A 20,163-nucleotide genomic window follows, 5' to 3' on the forward strand; every position below is an offset into this window, starting at 1 on the left:
AGCCTGGAAAAAAAAAAGAAACCAGGTCTTGTGCATTAGGGTGTTTTATTTGGGACAAATATATTTTTTGTTTGTTTTTGTTTTTTTGTTTTTCTGAGGTAAGGTCTCACTCTGACCCAGGCTGACCTGGAGTTCACAATGTAGTCTCAGGGTGGCCTCGAACTCACGGCAATCCTCCTACCTCAGCCTCCAAAGTGCTGGGATAAAAGGTGTGCGACACCACACCCAGCCTAGGCAGTTCTTGAAATTTTAATCTACTTGCCTTAGTTTCCTGAAGTGGCTAATACCAGGCTTGTACTGCTCGGCATGGCTGAGTACAGCCTACAGGTTCACTCAGCACCACCTGGAGGCAGGTCCTCCTGTAATAATTCCCATCTTACAGATGAGGGAGCTGAGGAGGGAGAAGCAGGTGAAAAGATCTGCACACGCACCATGCTTGTGCATCTAGAAAGCAGCTTTCATTAACCATTCCATCTTTTCTTCTAATTCTTACAGTTTTGCATTTTTATAAAATTTAGGTCGCTAAATCTTGAACATTTTCTTTGTGAGATGAAGTCAGAATATAAACTTTATTTTTTCCTAAATGAATAGATGTTTCTACTATAAACTAACTAGAATATGATCATCTGTCCACACTCAAAAGCTTTTAGCCCCACCAAGCCTCCTCGTTGGCCACCACAATGGCCAGAATGGGGCTCTTCTGAGGTGTTCTAGCCCAGTTCCCATCCTGCAGCAAGGCAGGGCTGTGGAAAGCTACACTGTGTCCCCTTCAAGGGCAGCCAGAGATAGGAGGTGGCGCCTCAGCTGGCTAACAAGTTCCATAAGTCACTGTCGTGGGGCAGCAGGTCACATGCTAGACGTGCTTTCCGATCCCGGATGGCCTTCAGAGCTGGGCTGTGTTGCAACAGGAGGGAGCAGATGTCCTCATGACCCTTCTCAGCAGCCTGTGGGGAGAGAGGCTGAATGAGAAGGCACTCAACACTGGGCCTGCACTTTTTTGCTTCACTCCTGGAAACAAAGACCCTGGGTGACTGAGTAGATTTCTAATTCTTAACCAAATACCAATGACTTATACACAAATTTCTGACATACCTCAGTCATTCAGGCAGTTTGCTTGAGTCTTTTTAAATTTATTTTTATTTTTTACTTATTTGAGAGAGATTGCTTGTAGGCCTTTGGCTAAGATCAAGTGAGAGAGAGAACGCATAGATTTACCAGGGCCTCTAGCCACTGCAAATGATTCCAGATTCATGCACTACTTTGTGTATCTGGCTTTACTGCTAAACCATCTGACCAGCCCTTGAGTCTTCTTTTTTTTTTTGTTTTAGCTTGAGACATGGTCCTTTGCTATGAAGTCCTGGCTGTCCTGCAACTCTCTAAGTAAGGTACTCTGTATTGAACTTTTGGCAATATTCCTGCTTCTACCTTCCAAGTTCTAAGATTATACGTGTGAGCAATCCCACCCAGCCTTAGACTGCATTGTTTTCTTGTTTGCTTTGGCTTTTAAGTCAGGGTCTCACTATGTAGTCCAGGCTACCCTCCAATTCACATTATTCCTGCCTCTGCCTCCTGAAGTCTGGGATTACAGGTGTATGTCACCATGCCCAGTTCAGCATAAATTCCTTTCTTCCTCTTTCTTTCTTTTGTATCCTTTGTTTTTTCTTCTTTTTCCAGGCAGGGTCTTACTTAATCCCAGGCTGACCTGGAACTCACCCTGTAGTACCAGGCTGGCCTTGAATACACAGCAATCCTCCTACCTTTGCCTCCCAAGTACTGGTATTAAAGCCGTGTGCCACCATGCCCAGCTACATTTTTTTTTTTATATCCATTGCCAGTGGCATTCTAGTCTTTGGCCAGATGTGCACATTAAAAACAACTAATAGGTGCAAAAAATATATATATATAGATCAGAAACTGGGGACATGACTCAGCAAAGTGGTTGTGTAAGCATGAGAACTGGAGTTCAGAGTCCCAGCATCCGTACAAGAACTGGATGCAATAGCACTTGTTTATAATCCCAGCATGTTGCGAGAAGGGAGGCAGCGACAGCAGAGTTGGGAGTCCGAAGGCCAGCTGGTATGATGAACATAGCTGTGAACAAGAGACCCTGACTCATGGTATGAGGCCCACTCCTGAAATTATCCTCTGACCTTCACACACATGCTATGGTACATGTGTGCTCACATTCACACATATATACACACATCATCCTACACATACACTTTTGGTAGCATCCTCCTACAAATGTCCATTCTGTGAAATATGGCAGTAAAATATCTGAGGGACACCAGTTTAGAACATTTAGGTGCAAGCACTGGATATGATGGCATGCACCTATAATCCTGGCATGAGGATTCTCTGTTCAAGACCAGCTTAAGCTACAAAGCTGTCTCAAATGGTCTCAAACAAACAGAAAAGACTCAAGCAATCTGCCTCTACAACTAGCAAGGATTTAACAAAACCCAACATTGAGATGTTCTCTTGAAGTAAGTTCTGTGGGCACCTGTCCTATGCTAAGGCTACAACACTAAACAAAAGAAAGTCCCAGCTAATGAGAGATGGACCTCAAAAAGAATCTCAAAGGAACAGGAATGAGGGAAATCCAAGTGCAAGGTGCATTCAGCTGGACAAGTCTTGGGACCAGGCAAGGTTCTCTGGAGTTGATGTATGAACTATGATCTTAAAGAAAGGGTAGAAAATCTTTATGTGAAAAGGAAGAAGGCAGAAATAATAGTACACATGTGTAATCCTAGCATTCAGGAAGCAGAAGCAGGAGGATTGCCATAAATCCAAGCCACATGTACATAGTCAGTTCTAGGACTGCCAGGGCCACATAGGAAGACCCTGTCTCAAGAAGCCAAAGAAGGGCTAGAGAGATGGCATAGCAGTCAAGTGCTTGCCTGTGAAGCCTAAGGACCCCAGTTTGAGGCTCAACTCCTCAGGACCCACGTAAGCCAGATGCACAAGGGGGCACACGCGTCTGGAGTTTGTTTGCAGTGGCTGGAGGCCCTGATGCGCCCATTCTCTCTCATTCTTTGCCTTTCTTTCTCTCTCTGTCACTCTCAAAAAAATAAAAATAAGCCAAAAAAAATTTTAAGAAGTCAAAAAAGGGGCTAGAGAGATGAAGGCACTTGCCTGTGAAGCCTAAGGACCCAGGTTCAATTGCAATTGCCCAGGACCCACATAAAGCCAGATGCATTAGATAGCATGTGTGTTTGGAGTTCGTTTGCAGTGGCTGAAAACTCTGACATGCTGTTTTCTCTCCCTCAAATTAAATAAAATTAATAAGTAAAATATTTGGGCTGAAGAGATGGCTAAGTGGTTAAGGCACTGCCTGCAAAGCCTAGGGACCCATGTTCTAGCTCTCTCCAAATCCCACATAAGCCAGATGCACAAAGATGATGCGAACGCAAGGTCACACATGTGCACTATGTGGTGCAAGTGTCTGGAGTTCAATTGCGGTGGCTGAGGCCCTGTTTTCTCTCTCTCTTAAAAAAAAAAAAAGACGAGTAGGGTGTGGTAACAGACAACTTTAATCTCTACTTGAGCAGCAGAGGTAGGAGGACTGCTATGAGTTCATGGCCAGCCTAGAACTGCAGAGTGAGTTCCAGGTCAGCCTGGGTTCAAGTGAGACCCTACCTCAAAAAAAAAAAAAAAAAAAAAAAAAGGGGAGGGGACTTCTGGTTAAGATGGTGGCATAAGAACCACACCAAAGCAGCTAGGGGAGAAAAACCCAAAGAAAACCCAGCAGAATACACACTTTTACTAAAAAGTGAGGTGTATAAGAAATTAAAATGGCAGCAGAGAAGTAGGAGAGTTGCAGAGCATCCAGAACCCACACAGGCAGGCCGAAGCAGCTCTGGCAGTGGCAGCAGCGCTCCGGCAACGGAAGCGGCGGTGGAAGCCGCGGCTACAGCAGCAACAGCAGCAGCTCCAGCAGTGGCGGACCCAGCAGCGGCAGCTTCAGCAACAGGGGTGCCCATCTGCAGGGCCACAGGTACCAGGCCCGGTTCGCCCACAGGAAAAGCCAATGCCCAGCTCCAGAAAACAGAACAGCAGTCCAGCGACCCAGCCAGCCTACTTGACTGAGACCAAAATCATCCAAAAAGGTAACTGGGATTGCACCAGAGAAGGGTCTCACTTCGTCACAAACTGACATGGATCCCTCAACAGACTAGAGATCTTAACCTCTTTGTTGATAGAGGATCTGGTTGTTATAACATCTACTTTTGCATAAATACTCGGTGCTATTGTTGATTGAATGTGTACAGTATTTAGTTAAATTTTAGAACCTGCCTGTATTTTGTTCCACCCAGCCTACTTGAATACTCCCATAGCAGGTGAACTCAAACCCTAGGAACACTTTTTTAGATACTCTGAGAGTGTTAAGAGCCACACCTAACATCTTAACCTCCTACATTGAAGATAAATAACATCAGATCAGTTGATACAGCTAAGAATACGCAGCTAACTAGAAAGTCCAAGCATTAACTTAATCCAAGATGCAAAGCTATATACATTATAACATAAGAAACACCAAAAATCAAGACAATATAAATCCACCAAAAAGTATTAAATGCATCAGAGATGACATCCAGTGAAAATGAGTTGGAGGAAATGCCCGAGAAAGATTTCAAGAGAATGATTGTAAATAGGTTCAAAGAAGTCAAAGAACAAATCAAAGGAATCAAAGAAGATGCAGGACACCAATTTAATGAAATAAAGAAGGCAATACAAGACATTAATAAGGAAATAGAAATAATAAAGAAAAACCAGTCAGAATTACTAGCAATGAAGAACACAGTTAATGAAATAAAAAAAAACTCTATAAAAATCTCACCAGTAGAATGGATGAAGGAGAGGACAGAATATCTAAGCTAGAAAACCAGGTGGCAGATCTAATACAGTCCAACAAAGAGAAAGACAAAGTAATAGAAAAGTATGAATGGGAATTTCAAGATATTCTGGACACTATGCTAAGATCAAACACAAGAATTCAGGGCATAGTAGAAGGACAAGAATCTCACTCCAAAGGCATAGTAGGCATCCTCAACAAAATCATAGAAGAAAACTTCCCCCAAATTGGGAAAGAGGTGCCAATGCAGATACAGGAAGCCTTTAGAACACCAGCCAGACAAAACCTGGAAAGAACCTCTCCTCGCCATATTACAATCAAACAACCAAACACACAATCCAAAGAAAAAAATATTGAAAGCAGTTAGAAAAATCAAGTTACCTACAAGGTAAGCCCATCAGGATTACAGCAGATTACTCAACACAAACTTTAAAAGCCAGAAGGGCTTGGAGTGATGTATTCCAAATTCTCAAAGATAACAACTGTCAACCAAGGTTGCTTTATCTGCAAAGCTATCCATTCAAATAGATGGAGAAATAAGTACATTCCATGACAAAAGTAGGCTAAAGGAGTATTTGAAGACAAAACCAGCTCTACAGAAAATACTTGAAAGAATCCTCCATGCTGAAGAGAAGGAAAAGGACACACATAAGGAACCTGGAAAAGACAAACAATACTCAAATACTAATTAACACAAGAGAACAAAGGTAGAACCTGAACCACAAAAAAATGGCAAACATAAATGCACAACTTTCAATAATATCACTTAATATCAATGACCTCAATGCCCCAACCAAAAGACATAGGTTTACAGATTGGATTAAAAAGCAGGATCCTTCAATTTGTTGCCTCCAAGAAACTCACCTTTCTACAAAGGATAGACATTATCTTAGGGTGAAAGGTTGGAAGATGGTGTTTCAAGCAAATGGGCCTAGAAAACAAGCAGGGGTTGCTATCCTAATATCAGACAGGGTAGACTTTAGTCCGACGTTAGTCAAGAAAGATAAGGAAGGTCACTTTATATTGATTTAAGGCACACTCCAACAGGAGGACATTACAATCCTAAACATATATGCACGTAACATGGGGGCACCCAACTTTATCAAACAAACATTATTAGAACTAAGGTTACAGATAATACCAAACACAGTGGTAGTGGGTGACTTCAACACCCCACTCTCATCAATTGACAGGTCATCCCAGGAAAAAATAAACAGAGAGGCATCTGTACTAAATGAGGTCATAGAATGGACCTAACAGATATATACAGGACATTTCATCCAAAGGCTGCAGAATATACATTCTTTTCAGCAGCACATGGAACATTCTCTAAAATAGACCATATATTAGGACACAAAGCAAATCTTAACAAATTCAGGAAAATTGAAATAATTCCTTGCATTCTATTTGACCACAATGGAATTAAACTACAAATCAGTAGCAAGAAAGGCTATAGAGCATACACAAAATCATGGAAACTAAACAATACACTACTAAATGATGAATAGGTCAATGAAGAAATCAAGAAGGAAATCAAAAAAATTTATAGAGTCAAACGATAATGAGAAAACAACATACCAAAATCTCTGGGAGACAATGAAGGCAGTCCTAAGAGGTAAATTTATTGCTTTAAGTGCTATATTAAGAAATTAGAAATGTCACAATAAACAACTTAATGCTTCACCTTAAGGCCTTGGAAAAAGAAGAACAAGGCAAACCAAAAATAAGTAGAAGGGAAGAAATAATAAAGATTAGGACAGAAATTAATGAAATAGAAACAAACAAACAAACAAAAAAACCAATCCAAAGAATTAATGAAACAAAGAGTTGGTTCTTTGAAAGGATAAACAAAATTGATAAACCCTTAGCAAATCTGACCAAAAGTAAGAGAGAAGAGCACAAATTAATAAAATTAGAGATGAAAAAGGTAACATCATAACAGATGCCAGAGAAATTCAAAAAATCATAGGGACATACTATAAAAACACATACTCCACAAAGTATGAAAATCTGAAAGAAATGGATGAGTTCCTTGATTTATATGACCTACCTAAATTAAATCAATTTGAGATTAATCACTTAAATAAACCTGTAACAAGCATGACGATCCAAACAGTTATCAAAAATCTCCCAACTAAAAAAGCCCAGGCCCAGATGGATTCACTGCTGAATTTTACCAGACCTTCAAGGAAGAGCTAACACCACTGCTTCTTAAGCTTTTCCATGAAATAGAAAAAGAAGGAATTCTACCAAACTCCTATGAAGCCAGCATCACCCTGATATGAAAACCAAAGATAGAACAACAACAACAAAAAATTACAGACCAATCTCCCTCATGAACATAGATGTAAAAATTCTCAACAAAATATTAGCAAACAGAATACAAGAATATATCAGAAAGATCATTCAACCTGACCAAGTAGGCTTTATCCTAGAGATGCATGGATGGTTCAATATACGCAAATCTATAAATGTAATACATTACATAAACGGGTTGAAGGACAAAAATCACATGATCATCTCATTAGACGCAGAGAAAGCATGTGACAAAATCCAACATCCCTTCATCCTAAAAGTCCTACAGAGACTGGGAATAGAAGGAACATATCTCAATATAATAAAGGCTATGACAAGCCTACAGCCAACATATTACTAAATGGGGAAAAACTGGAAGCTTTTCCACTAAAATCAGGAACCAGACAAGGGTGTCCACTGTTCCCACTTTTATTTAATATAGTTCTGGAAGTCTTAGCCATAACAATAAGGCAAGAGACGCACATAAAAGGGATACAAATTGGAAAGGAAGAGATCAAGTTATCATTATTTGCAGATGACATGATTCTCTATATAAAGGACCCTAAAAACTCTACTAGCAAACTGTTAGAGCTGATAAAAACATACAGCCACGTAGCAGGATAAATACACAGAAATCAGTAGCCTTCATATATGCAACAAACACAGAGGATGAAATCAGAGAATCACTCCCATTCACAATTGCATCAAAAAAAAATAAATAAAGTATCTTGGAATAAACCTAACCAAGGAAGTAAAGAATCTCTACAATGAGAACTTTAAAACACTCAAGCGAGAAATTGCAGAAGACGCTGGAAAGTGGAGAAACATCCTCTGTTCCTGGATTGGAAGAATCAATATTGTGAAAATGGCAATCTTACCAAAAGCAATCTACATATTTAATGCAATCCCTAACAAAATTCCAAAAGCATTCTTCATGGAAACAGAAAAAACAATCCAAATATTCATTTGGAATTAAAAAACCCCAAATATCTAAAATAATACTGAACACCAAAAATAAGGCTGGTGGTATCACCATACATGATTTTAACCTATACTACACAGCCATAGTAACAAAAACAGCATGGTACTGGCACAAAAACAGACATGTAGATCAGTGGAACAGAATAAAGGACCCAGATGTAAGCCCAAGTAGCTATAGCCACCTGATATTTGATAAAAATGCCAAAAACACTAATTTGGAGAAAAGATAGCTTCTTCAGCAAATGGTGTTGGCAAAACTGGATATGTATCTATAGAAGGATGAACATAGATCCTTCTATCTCTCCACGCACAAGAATTAAGTCCAAATGGATTAAAGACCTTAATATCAGACCTGAAACTCTAAAACTGCTAGAGGAAAAAGTAGGGGAAACCCTTCAACATATTGGTCTTGGCAAAGACTTTCTGAATACAACCCCAATTGCTCAGGCAATAAAACCACAGATTAATCACTGGGACCTCATGAAATTACAAAGATTTTGCACTGCAAAGGACACTGTGAATAAAGCAAAGAGGCAACTTACAGAATAGGAAAAAAATCTTTGCCAACTATACATCTGATAGAGGATTAATATCTAGGATATACAAAGAACTCAAAAAGTTAAATAATAAGGAATCAAGCCAATCAAAAAATGGGCTATGAGCTAAATAGAGAGTTCTCAAAGGAAGAAATATGAATGGCATATAAGATCTAAAAAAATGTTCAACGTCACTAGTCATCAGGGAAATGCAGATTAAAACTGCATTGAGATTCCATCTCACTCCTGTGAGATTGGCTACCATCATGAAAACAAATGATCACAAATGCTGGCAGTGTTGTGGAAAAAGAGAAACCCTTCTGCACTGTTGGTGGGAATGCAATCTGGTCCAACCATTGTGGAAATCAGTGTGGAGGTTCCTAAAACAGTTAAAGATTGATCTACCATACGACCCAGTTATAGCACTCCTAGGCATATATCCTAAGGATTCATCTCATTTCCTTAGAAGTACGTGCTCAACCATGTTTATTGCTGCTCAATTTATAATAGCTGGGAAATGGAACCAGCTTAGCTGTCCCTCAACTGATGAGTGGATAATGAAGATGTGGCACATTTATACAATGGAGTTCTACTCAGCAGTAAAGAAAAATGAAGTTATGAAATTTGCAGAAAAATGGATGGTTCTGGAAAGGATTATACTAAGTGAGGTAACCCAGGCCCAGAAAGCCAAGCAACACATGTTCTCCCTCATATGTGGATTCTAGCTACAGATGATTGGACTTATGCATGAGAAGGGAAAAACTCGGTAGCAGAGGCCAGTAAGTTAAAAAGGAGATAAAAAGGGAAGGGAAAGGAAGGGAGGAGGGTACTTAATAGGTTGGTATTGTATATATGTAAGTACAATGATTGAGATGGAGAGGGGATATGATGGAGAATGGAATTTCAAAGGCGAAAGTGGGGGGAGGAAGGGTATTACCATGGGATATTTATTTCTTTTATTTTTTATTAGCATTTTCCATGATTATTAAAAAATCCCGTGTTAATTCCCTCCCCCCCACACTTTCTCCTTTGAAATTCCATTCTCCATCATATTACCTCCCCATTATAATCATTGTACTTACATATATACAATATCAACCTATTAAGTACCCTCCTCCCTTCCTTTCTCTTCCCTTTATGTCTCCTTTATAATTTACTGGCCTCTGCTACTAAGTATTTTCATTCTCACACATAAGCCCAGTCATCTGTAGCTAGGATCCACATATGAGGGAGAACATGTGGCGCTTGGCTTTCTGGGCCTGGGTTACCTCACTTAGTATAATACTTTCCAGGTCCAACCATTTTTCTGCAAATTTCATAACTTCATTTTTCTTTACCACTGAGTAGAACTCCATTGTATAAATGTGCCACATCTTCATTATCCACTCATCAGTTGAGGGACATCTAGGCTGGTTCCATTTCCCAGCTATTATAAATTGAGCAGCAATAAACATGGTTGAGCACACACTTCTAAGGAAATGAGATGTGTCCTTAGGATATATGCCTAGGAGTGCTATAGCTGGGTCGTATGGTAGATCAATCTTTAGCTGTTTTAGGAACCTCCACACTGATTTCCACAATGGCTGGACCAGATTGCATTCCCACCAGCAGTGTAGAAGGGTTCCTCTTTTTCCACATCCCCGCCAACATTTATGATCATTTGTTTTCATGATGGTGGCCAATCTGACAGGAGTGAGATGGAATCTCAATGTAGTTTTAATCTGCATTTCCCTGATGACTAGTAATGTAGAACATTTTTTTAGATGCTTATATGCCATTCGTATTTCTTCCTTTGAGAATGCTCTATTTAGCTCCATAGCCCATTTTTTGATTGGCTTGTTTGATTCCTTATTATTTAACTTTTTGAGTTCTTTGTATATCCTAGATATTAATCCTCTATCAGATATATAGCTGGTGAAGATTTTTTTCCCATTCTGTAGGTTGCCTCTTTGCTTTTTTCACTGTGTCCTTTGCAGTGCAAAATCTTTGTAATTTCATGAGGTCCCAGTGATTAATCTGTGGTTTTATTGCCTGAGTAATTGGAGTTATATTCAGGAAGTCTTTGCCAAGACCAATATGTTGGAGGGTTTTCCCTACTTTTTCCTCTAGCAGTTTCAGAGTTTCAGGTCTGATGTTAAGGTCTTTAATCCATTTGGACTTAATTCTTGTGCATGGAGAGAGAGAAGAATCTATTTTCATCCTTCTGCAGATATATATCCAGTTTTCCCAACACCATTTGCTGAAGAGGCTGTCTTTTCTCCAATGAGTATTTTTGGCATTTTTATCGAATCTCAGGTGGCTATAGCTACTTGGGCTTACATCTGGGTCCTCTATCTGTTCCACTGATCTACATGTCTGCTTTTGTGCCAGTACCACGCTGCTTTTGTTACCATGGCTCTGTAGTATAGGTTAAAATCATGTATGGTGATACCACCAGCCTTATTTTTGTTGCTCAGTATTATTTTAGATATTCGAGGTTTTTTGTCATTCCAAATGAATTTTTGAATTGTTTTTTCTATTTCCATGAAGAATGCTTTTGGAATTTTGTTAGGGATTGCATTAAATGTGTAGATTGCTTTTGGTAAGATTGCCATTTTCACAATATTGATTCTTCCAATCCAAGAACAGGGGATGTTTCTCCACTTTCTAGTGTCTTCTGCAATTTCTTGCTTGAGTGTTTTAAAGTTCTCATTGTAGAGATTCTTTACTTCCTTGGTTAGGTTTATTCCAAGGTACTTTATTTTTTTTGATGCCATGGGATATTTTTTATAATCATGGAAAATGTTAATAAAAATTGAGAAAAAATAAAAAATTAAATTATAAAAAGGGGGAGGGTAGTGAAGAAAAAACGATGAAAAACTAATTGGATAAAAAGGATTCAGTGGAGGGGCGATTTGGGGAGGGAGAAAGGAGGGTAGAGGGACAGTATGGTCATGGTATATTGTTTACATTTATGGAAGTGGTCAATTAAAAACAAAATAAAGGGGCTGAGGAGATGGCTCAAAAGTTAAAGGCACATCAACTCCAAAGAATCTTGCTTGCAAAGCCTGATGGCCTTGTTTCAATTTCCCAGTACCCACATAAAGCCAGATACACAAAGTGGCACATGCATCTGGAATTTGTAGTGGCAGGAGGCCCTGGCACACTCATACTCACTTCTTCTGTCTGCCACTTTCTCTTGATCTCTCTCTCTTGCAAATAAATATTTTTTTAAGTATGAAAAAAAAAAAAGTAACACAATCATAGACCTTTAAGGCAGGAAAAGAAAATTCTGGAAGGAGCCAAGCATGGTGGCACATACCTTTAATCCCAGCTCTTGGGAAGCAGAGGTAGGAGGATCACCATGAGTTAAAGCCATCCTGAGACTACATAACGAATTCCAGGTCAGCTTGGGCAATAGTGAAACCCTACTAAGAGAGAGGGAAGAAGGAAGGAGGGAAGGAAGGAAAAGGAATAGGGATATACCTTGTGTAGACTGGTCATGCCCGCATCATCTACCAGCTGAGGGTTGGACCCATGTGAGAGCAGCAGTCGTGCAATTTCTGTGTGTCCACAATAGCTGGCTCGGTGCAGAGCAGTGGCACCCCCGTGGGTCTGGGCATCACACTTTGCTCCATTTTCCAGCAGAAATTGGCAGACAGCATAGTGTCCATTCCGGCTGGCATAGTGCTGTAGAGGGCAGGTAAGATTGAGGTCAGATAGTAGATGGCCAGCAAGTAACATGGGCAATGGTTATTAATAACATGACCACTGGCATTAGCTCTGCAGCTAGGGGCCTGGGATCACCTTAGAGACCACTTGCAGCAGCTGTATGCAAGCTTTCTCAGCCCTACTGTCAGTTTCCTTAACTGGAAAAGGCAGATGGAGCTGGGAATATAGAGCAATGGTACAGTGCTTGCCTAGCATGCATCAGGCCCCAGATTCAATTCCCAGCAGTGCAAAAAGGGAAGAAAAAAGGAAAAGGCAGATCATAAGAATTCATGGCGGAGCACACCTTTAGTCCCAGCATTCGGGAGGCAGAGGTAGAAGGATCATTTTGAGTTTGAAGCCAGCCTGAGACTATAGAGTGAGTTTCAGGTCAGCCTGGGATAGAGTCAGACCCTACCTCGAAAACAACAACAACAAAATTATATGATAGATGTGAAGTTCTCTACTAATTATAACACGTAGGGTCACAAAATACTACAAACAAACTTTGAAATGAAGGGATATAGCTTAGTTGGTAGAGTGCTTTCCTAGCATACCGAAGGCCCTAAGTTTAGATAGTTTCCCTGAGAGGTAGAAGCCAGAGGATCAGATGTTTAAGGTTACCCTCAGCTACATAATGAGCTCAAGGCCAGTTAAAACATAACAAAACAAACAAACAAACAAAAACTCTGAAGCAGGGCAAGGTGTCACCACCAACAAACAAAACTTTCCTGGAAGGGGGAAGCTACAAAGAAAAGAACAAGCTCTTCCTCAGAAAACAGTTTGCTCCCAAGTTAAAGCTTCTCTCTTCCCAGCCCACATTCCTCTAAGCTCACCAAGGCAGTATAGCCAGCTGAATCAGGCTGGCTCGGGTCTGTGGCCTTCTGGATGAAATATTTCACTCGGCCCAGGTCACCATTCAGGGCTGCTGACCAGATTCCTACAGAAAACCAGAATTTTCACATCTGTAAATTGGAAAATACTTGTTCTTTCAACAGGTACCAATTAAGTCCCTCTATCAAGGATTGTTCTAGACGCTGATGACATCGCTGTAGCAAGGGAAGGCACAGAAATGCCTTCCTCCTGCTTCAAACACACATACAAATGCAGCCAGATGTAGTGATGAGTACCTGTGATTCGTTCAGGAGGCCAGCTGGCGGGGGCGGGGGTGGTGGTGGTGGTGGTGGTGGTGGTGGTGGTGGAGGGATGGTTTAGCAGTTAAGGCATTTGCCTGAAAAGCCAAAGGACCTAGGTTCTATTCCCCAGGACTCATGTTAGCCAGATGCACAAGGAGGCAAATGCATCTGGACTTGTTTGTAGTGGCCAGCAATTTGCTTCACCCAGTCTATGACAATACTGGAATAGCAGGCAAACTCAACACCTAGGGTCACTTTTGCTGTTTCTCTTAGAGTATAAGAGCTACACCTGGTACCTTAAACTCCTACACTGAAGAATATAAAGTCAGATTTACACGGCTAAGAACACTGCAGATAATTAGAAAACCCAAGAAGTTAAGATGCAAAAATCTCTACATTATAATACAAGAAACACACAAAAAAAACAAGACAATCCAATACTACCAAAAATTATAAATCCATCAGAAATGACCTCCAGTGAGACTGTTTTAGATGAAATGCCTGACAAAAATTAAAAAAAAAAAAATTATACCTATGTTCAAAGGAATCAAAGAAGAAAACCAACTCCTCAAGGAATCCCAAGAAAACACAGGAAACCAACTCAATGAAGTAAATAGGTCAATACAAGATATGAGTAGGGAAATGGAAATAATGAAAAAATACCAATCAGAAATACTAGAAATGATAAGCAGAGTAAGTCAAATAGAAAACGCTGTAGAAAGTCTCACCAGTAGAATGGATTAAGGAAAGGGCAGAATATCTAAACTAGAAGATCAGGTGGCAGATCTAATACAGTCCAACAAAGAGAAAGACAAGCTAACAGGAAGGCATAAATGGGAATTTCAACATATTCATGATACTATGAAGAGATCAAACATAAGAAAAAGAGAAAAAACAGCCTCTTCAGCAAATGGTGCTAGAAAAACTGGATGTATATCTGTGGAAAGATGAAAATAGATCCTTATCTCTCTGCATGCACCAGACCTATGTCCAAATGGATCAAAGACCTTAACATCAGACCCAACACTCTAAAACTGCAAGAGGAAAAAGTAGGGGAAACTCTTCAACATATTGGTGTTGGCAAAGCCTTTCTGAATATAACCCCAATTGCTCGGAAACCACTGGGACCTCATAAAATTACAAAGATTTTATACAGCAAAGGACACTGTGAATAGAGCAAAGAGGCAAACTACAGAATGGGAGAAAATCTTTGCCAGCTACACATCTGACAGAGGATTAATATCCAGGATATACAAAGAACTCAAAAAAATTAAATAATAAGTCAAACAACCCAATTAAAAAATGGGCTATGGAACGAAATAGAGAGTTCTCAAAAGAAGAAATACAGATGGCATATAAACATCTAATAAAATGTTCTATATGCCTGGTCATCAGGGAAATGCAAATTAATACTACTTTGAGAGTCCATCTCACTCCTGTCAGAATGGATACCATCATAAAACAAATGACAATAAATGTTGGCAAGGATGCAGAAAAGAAGGAACTCTTCTACACTGTTGGTGGGAATGCAATCTGGTCCAGCCATTGTGGAAATCAGTGTGGAGGTTCCTGAGGCAGCTAAAAATAGATTTACCATATGACCTAGCTATACCATTCCTAGGCATATATCCTAAGGACTCATCAATACCTTAGAGATACTTGCTCAACCATGTTTATTGCTCCTCTATTCACAATAGCTAGGAAATGAAACCTGCCTATATGTCCCTCAACTGATGAGTGGATAATGAAGATGTAGCACATTTGTATAGCAGAAATTCAACAGTAAAGAAAAATGAATGGATCTGGAAATGATTATACTTAGTAAGGCAACCCAGGCCCAGAAAGCCAAATGTCACATGTTCTCTCTCATGTGGATCCTAGCTACAAATGATTGGACTTCTGAGTTGGAACAAAACTCAGTAGCAGAGGCCAGTAAGCTAGAAAGGGGATATAAAAGGAATAAAAAGGGAAGGAAGGGGGACTTAATAGGATGGTGTTGTATATATGTAAGCAGAAGAATGTATTAATGGGGGTGGAAAGGCCTAAGTGAGGTAAGGGGAAGAGATTGAATAATCAAAAGGTGGGGGAGGGCTAATCAAAATCTAAGAGGGTTTAAATAAGTCATACAAAAACCTACTATATATATATAAATAAAATTTTTTTTGAGAGAGAGAGGAATGGGGGCGGGGGAGAGGAGAAAATGGGCCAGCCAGGGCCTCCAGCTACTGCAAACGAAATCCAGATGCATGCACCCCCTTGTGCATCTGGCTTACAATAGATCTTGGAGAATTGAACCAGAATCCTTTGACTCTGCAGGCAAACACCTTAATTGCTAAGCCATCTCTCCAGCCCTGGAAACCTACTTTTTTGGACAATGGAACACCCAGAAGCCATAAATTGTTACTAGAAAATTTTCAGTACCAGGGATGGGATACCTTCCAGTGAGTTGTTGGCCAGGGAGGTTCCTGATTCCCCCAAAATATTACAGGCCATTGCCAAGGCTCTTGGTTTCCCTCCAGGAATAGATGGTAAAACAGAAAGCTGGAAAAAGCCACGCTGCATGCAGTTCATTGGGACAGAGAAATTGCCAGTGGAGATACTCAACAGTGGACACTGCAAGCCTTAAATTTGGCCAGCTCAGTCAAATGACTCAACAGGCCCTATAGTGGCATGTCTGTTATGGGGGAAACCAATTGCACTCTAATTGGAATGAAAACCTATGACAGGGGAAGTCATGAGCCCTAGGGATATAACATCTGCTGGTGTCTGGCTAAAAGTATATACTATGCTCACCGGGCTGCCCAGTAAACACTTCCCTCCCTCCCTCTCCCTCTCTCTTTTTCTGAGGTAGGGTCTCCCTCTAGCCCAGGCTGACCTGGAATTCACTATGTAGTCAGTACTTCTCTTAATGTTCATACCCATGTTAATGCTCCTCTCACTTTTGGTTAGAGAAGCTTCTCTTTTCAGATTTTGGTGACCTTGGGATGACTCAGAAGGCACTATGGTGCTGAGATGTGACAGAGGAGTGCTTAGTACTGAAACATTTCTATCACACCTTCCAAGGCTCAGGGTCCATTTGCAGAAGAAGTGGTGGAAAGAATGTAAGAGCCAAAGGAAGGGTAGGATTCCTTACAACGTGCTCCTCCAGACACAAAATGGCCTGGATATCCATGACTTTGCAGTGCCTGACACTACCTATACAAAACCATGATAATTGGAGGAAAAAGATGATAGTATCAAAATAAAAGACAGACTGATTGAGAGGGGGAAGAGGTGTGATAGAAAGTGGAGTTGCAAAGGGAAAATTGGGGGAAGGAGGGAATTACCATAGGTTATTTGTATGGAAGTTGTCAATACAAAATTTTAATTAAAAAATTTAAAATAAACTCAGCCTGGTGGCACACACCTTTAATCCCATCACTAGGGAGTGCAGAGGTAGGAGGATTGCTGTGAGTTTGAGGTCACCCTGTGACTACATAGTGAATTCCAGATCAGCCTGGGCTAGAGCGAGGTACTACCTCAAAAAACCAAAAACAATAACAATATATTAAAATAAATGAGTGGATGATTGAATAAGTAAGGTGAAGATGGTTGTGGTGGCTCACACTTATAATCCCAGTACTTGGGAAGCTGAGGCAGGAGGAAGGCTATGAATTCGAGGCCAGCCTGGGCTAAAAGAGACCCTGCCTCAAAAAAAAAAGTATAAATAAGGTAGGAATGATGACATCTGAGCTAGTTCTTTGGCTTCCAAAACACACACACGTGTTCTTGTACACATACAAACGTGCATGTGTGAACACATTCACACATACAAAAGGAAAATGAACCTAGAAAAAAATTATGAAGAAAAAAAAATCCCACACAATAAATCCTGTGTGAGGAATAAATAAGAGAAGAAGCAAAATAGTCTCAGGTGGCATAAACGGCTTTCTTTCTTTCTTTTTTAAAATATGTTTTATTTCTTTGAGATGAAGAAAGACAGAGAATAGGCAGATAGGGCCTCCAGCCACTACAAACATACTCCAGATCATGTGCCACCTTGTGCACCTGGCTTATGTGGGTCCTGGGGAATCAAGCCAGGGTCCTTTGGCTTTGCAGGAAAGTGTCTTAACCACTAAGCCATCTTCTCTAGCCCCAAATGGCTTTCTTTTTGACTATTTTACTTACTATTAGGAAGGAGAGAAAGAATAGGCATGCCAGGGCCTCCTGCCACTGCAAAACAACCCCAGATACATGTGCCACTTTGTGCATCTGGTTTTATGTGGCTACTGGGAAATCAAATTCAGGCGGTCAGACTTTGCAAGCAAGTGCCTTTAACCACTGAAACATCTCTCCAGTTTTTTTGTTGTTGTTTTTTGTTTTTCGAGGTAGGGTCTCACTCTAGTCCAGGCTGATGTGGAACTCATGGCGATCCTCTCACCTCTGCCTCCCGAGTGCTGGGATTAAAGGCATGCGCCACATGCCCAGCCTATCTTTTCTTTTATTAGTATGTGGTCTGAGGAATATTTGTCTTAGATTGTAACCCAAGATCCTGAAGATATTTTACTGTGTTTCATGCTACAAACTTTGAGCTTTCAGCTCCTTTGTTTAGGTTTATGATCTAGTTGACTTATTTTTCTCTCGTGATTTTTAAAAAAATATTTATTAACAACTTCCATAAATACAGACAATGTACCATAATCATAATCCCCTCTTCCCACCCTCCTTATTCTTTCTCCACTGACTCCTTTTTATCCAACTCTTTTTTTTTTTGGTTCTTCGAAGTAGGGTCTCACTTTAGCTCAGGCTGACTTGGAGTTCTCTATTTAATCTCAGGGTGGCCTCGAACTCACGGTGATCCTCCTACTTCTGCCTCCCGAGTGCTGGGATTAAAGGCGTGTGCTACTATGTCTGGCCTGCCTAAGCTTTTGAGTGGATCCAGACTGCTCTGCTGGTAGATATGTGTTTCAGAGTAACTTGGAGGGGACAGCCCTCTGTAATAAGACAAGCAACCCTTCTCAGCAACAAGTACAGTCGACCTTTGGGCCATAGGATGTATTGCTGTCCCTTCCCAGCTGTCACCCACAAAAATATCTCTAGACACTCTCAAAGATCTTTATGGAGAAGGACTGTTCCCAGCACAGAACTCTATAGAAAGTTCTCTGAAGAGATGGCAAAGAGCTGAGATTTGAAAGAAAAGCATCAATTTGCCTACACTTTGCAGAAAGACCACCCTAAGGAGACCTAGACAGTAAATTCCCTGGCCTAAATTGGGGGGGAAGGAGTGGAGAATAAAAAACAAAACCCAAAGGACGCAATTGGTATCCTTCGAATTTTTCAGAGTGTCAGTGACATGTAGTGATTAGAAAAAGGCAAAGATGAGAACTATAGAGAAACATCAGACGAACATTGGAACTTTGTAGGCCTCAACAGGGAATTTGGACGTATTCTAAAAGCAACAGGAAATGCAATGATGTTTTTCAAAGATGGAGGAGAAACCACTGTAGGAAGGCATGCGAGGTAGCCTGGAGTGTGGCAGCTATGGGAAGTGTAGCGGGGGTCGGTGCAGTAAAGATTACAATAGCAATGGCAAGGCGTGACTGCACACTGAGCAGGCGCATGGCCCCACAACGGATGACAGCGTTGCTACCGCTGCACCGGCGGCCTGGGCGTGGCATTGTAGGGGTGCCCAGACTCCCCTGCCCGTAGCAAGACCTTGGTACAATCTAGGACAAAACAGCTCCATCGCTCGGCCCCGCCGGTATCCCAGGATTCACACCTGGGTCAACGGGGCTGCGCTCTGGGTCTACAGGACCATCCTTCCAGGTTGGCTTAATCCGCCAGCTGCATATTCTGTCCCGGAGCTGAATTCTCTCAAGGGAGTTTGTCTCCGGGCGAGAAGCCAGACTCAGCCTCACTACTTAGGAAAGCTTGAACCCAATGCCTCAGTTCCCCCAGCCACGCGAGACGAGGTGACCAAAGCCGCGCGGGCTCTGCACCGTGCGTCCGGCCGTCCTCCCGCCCCGGGCCCAGGAGCGCGGAGCTCGGTTCACGGACTCCCGCCTAGGCCCGCGTCCGTGGGGCCCGCCGCAGGGCCGCCTCACCCCGCTCGAAGTCCATCTCTTCCAGCGTCTGCTGACCCGGCCCCGCACCCGGCCGAGAGCAGCAGGCCCCGTCGGCGCAAGGCCGCGGCGCCGCCATCGCCGGTGCGGGTCCCAGCCCCGGCCGCCCGGCGTCCAGTCTGGCCAGTCGCAGCCGCAGCTCACCTCGAGTCCCGCCGCCTCGGCCGGATGGACCAATGCAGCGTGGGGATCTTAGCTGAGACCCAATCGCAGCGGCAGGGCGGGGCTTGCGGAGGCCAGGCGCGCGCAGCGCCGCCGTGCCGCCTCGCGAGGGCGCCCCAGGCTAAGCCGAGGCAGGGGGAGCGGCGGAGCTTGTATTTTTTAGTGGATATGGACATATTTAGTGTGTAAACAACACATGTTGGCACCATCCCTTCCCTCCTCCCTGCCCCTGTTCCAAAGGGGCCCTCCACGGTTGAGGATGCAGGTCATCCCCATGGGGATTGTGGGTCATGAATTATGGGGGCAACAGTCAGTTATGGGGGAGATGCAATGTCTCTGCGAAATGTCCCGACATGTGGCTCTAACAATCTTTCCGCCCCCTCTTCCGCAACATTCCCTGAGCCATGTTG

At 41.8% G+C, this 20,163-nt stretch overlaps 1 protein-coding gene across 1 annotated transcript; it reads right to left on the bottom strand.

Annotated features, from left to right (window-relative positions):
* Positions 1-28: 28 nt before the first annotated feature.
* On the bottom strand, positions 29-19,682 carry Ankrd39 (ankyrin repeat domain 39). The gene is made up of 4 exons (XM_004669807.2): positions 19,574-19,682; positions 13,191-13,294; positions 12,133-12,336; positions 29-944 (listed from the first exon to the last, which is right to left on the bottom strand). The coding sequence occupies exons 1-4, from the start codon at positions 19,668-19,670 to the stop codon at positions 801-803; spliced, it is 549 nt and encodes a 182-aa protein (XP_004669864.1). The 5' UTR covers positions 19,671-19,682; the 3' UTR covers positions 29-800.
* Positions 19,683-20,163: the final 481 nt, after the last annotated feature.

The sequence above is a fragment of the Jaculus jaculus genome, chromosome 4 (genome assembly GCF_020740685.1).
Source record: "Jaculus jaculus isolate mJacJac1 chromosome 4, mJacJac1.mat.Y.cur, whole genome shotgun sequence".
Lineage (NCBI taxonomy): Eukaryota > Metazoa > Chordata > Mammalia > Rodentia > Dipodidae > Jaculus > Jaculus jaculus.

Coding starts and splice junctions, on each gene's coding strand:
- Ankrd39 (XM_004669807.2), bottom strand. CDS start 19,670: ATGGCGGCGCCGCGGCCTTGCGCCGACGGGGCCTGCTGCTCTCGGCCG. Junction 12,337..13,190: donor CAGCTGGCTATACTGCCTTG/GTGAGCTTAGAG, acceptor TGCCCTCTACAG/CACTATGCCAGCCGGAATGG. Junction 945..12,132: donor GCATGACCAGTCTACACAAG/GTATATCCCTAT, acceptor CTCTCCCCACAG/GCTGCTGAGAAGGGTCATGA.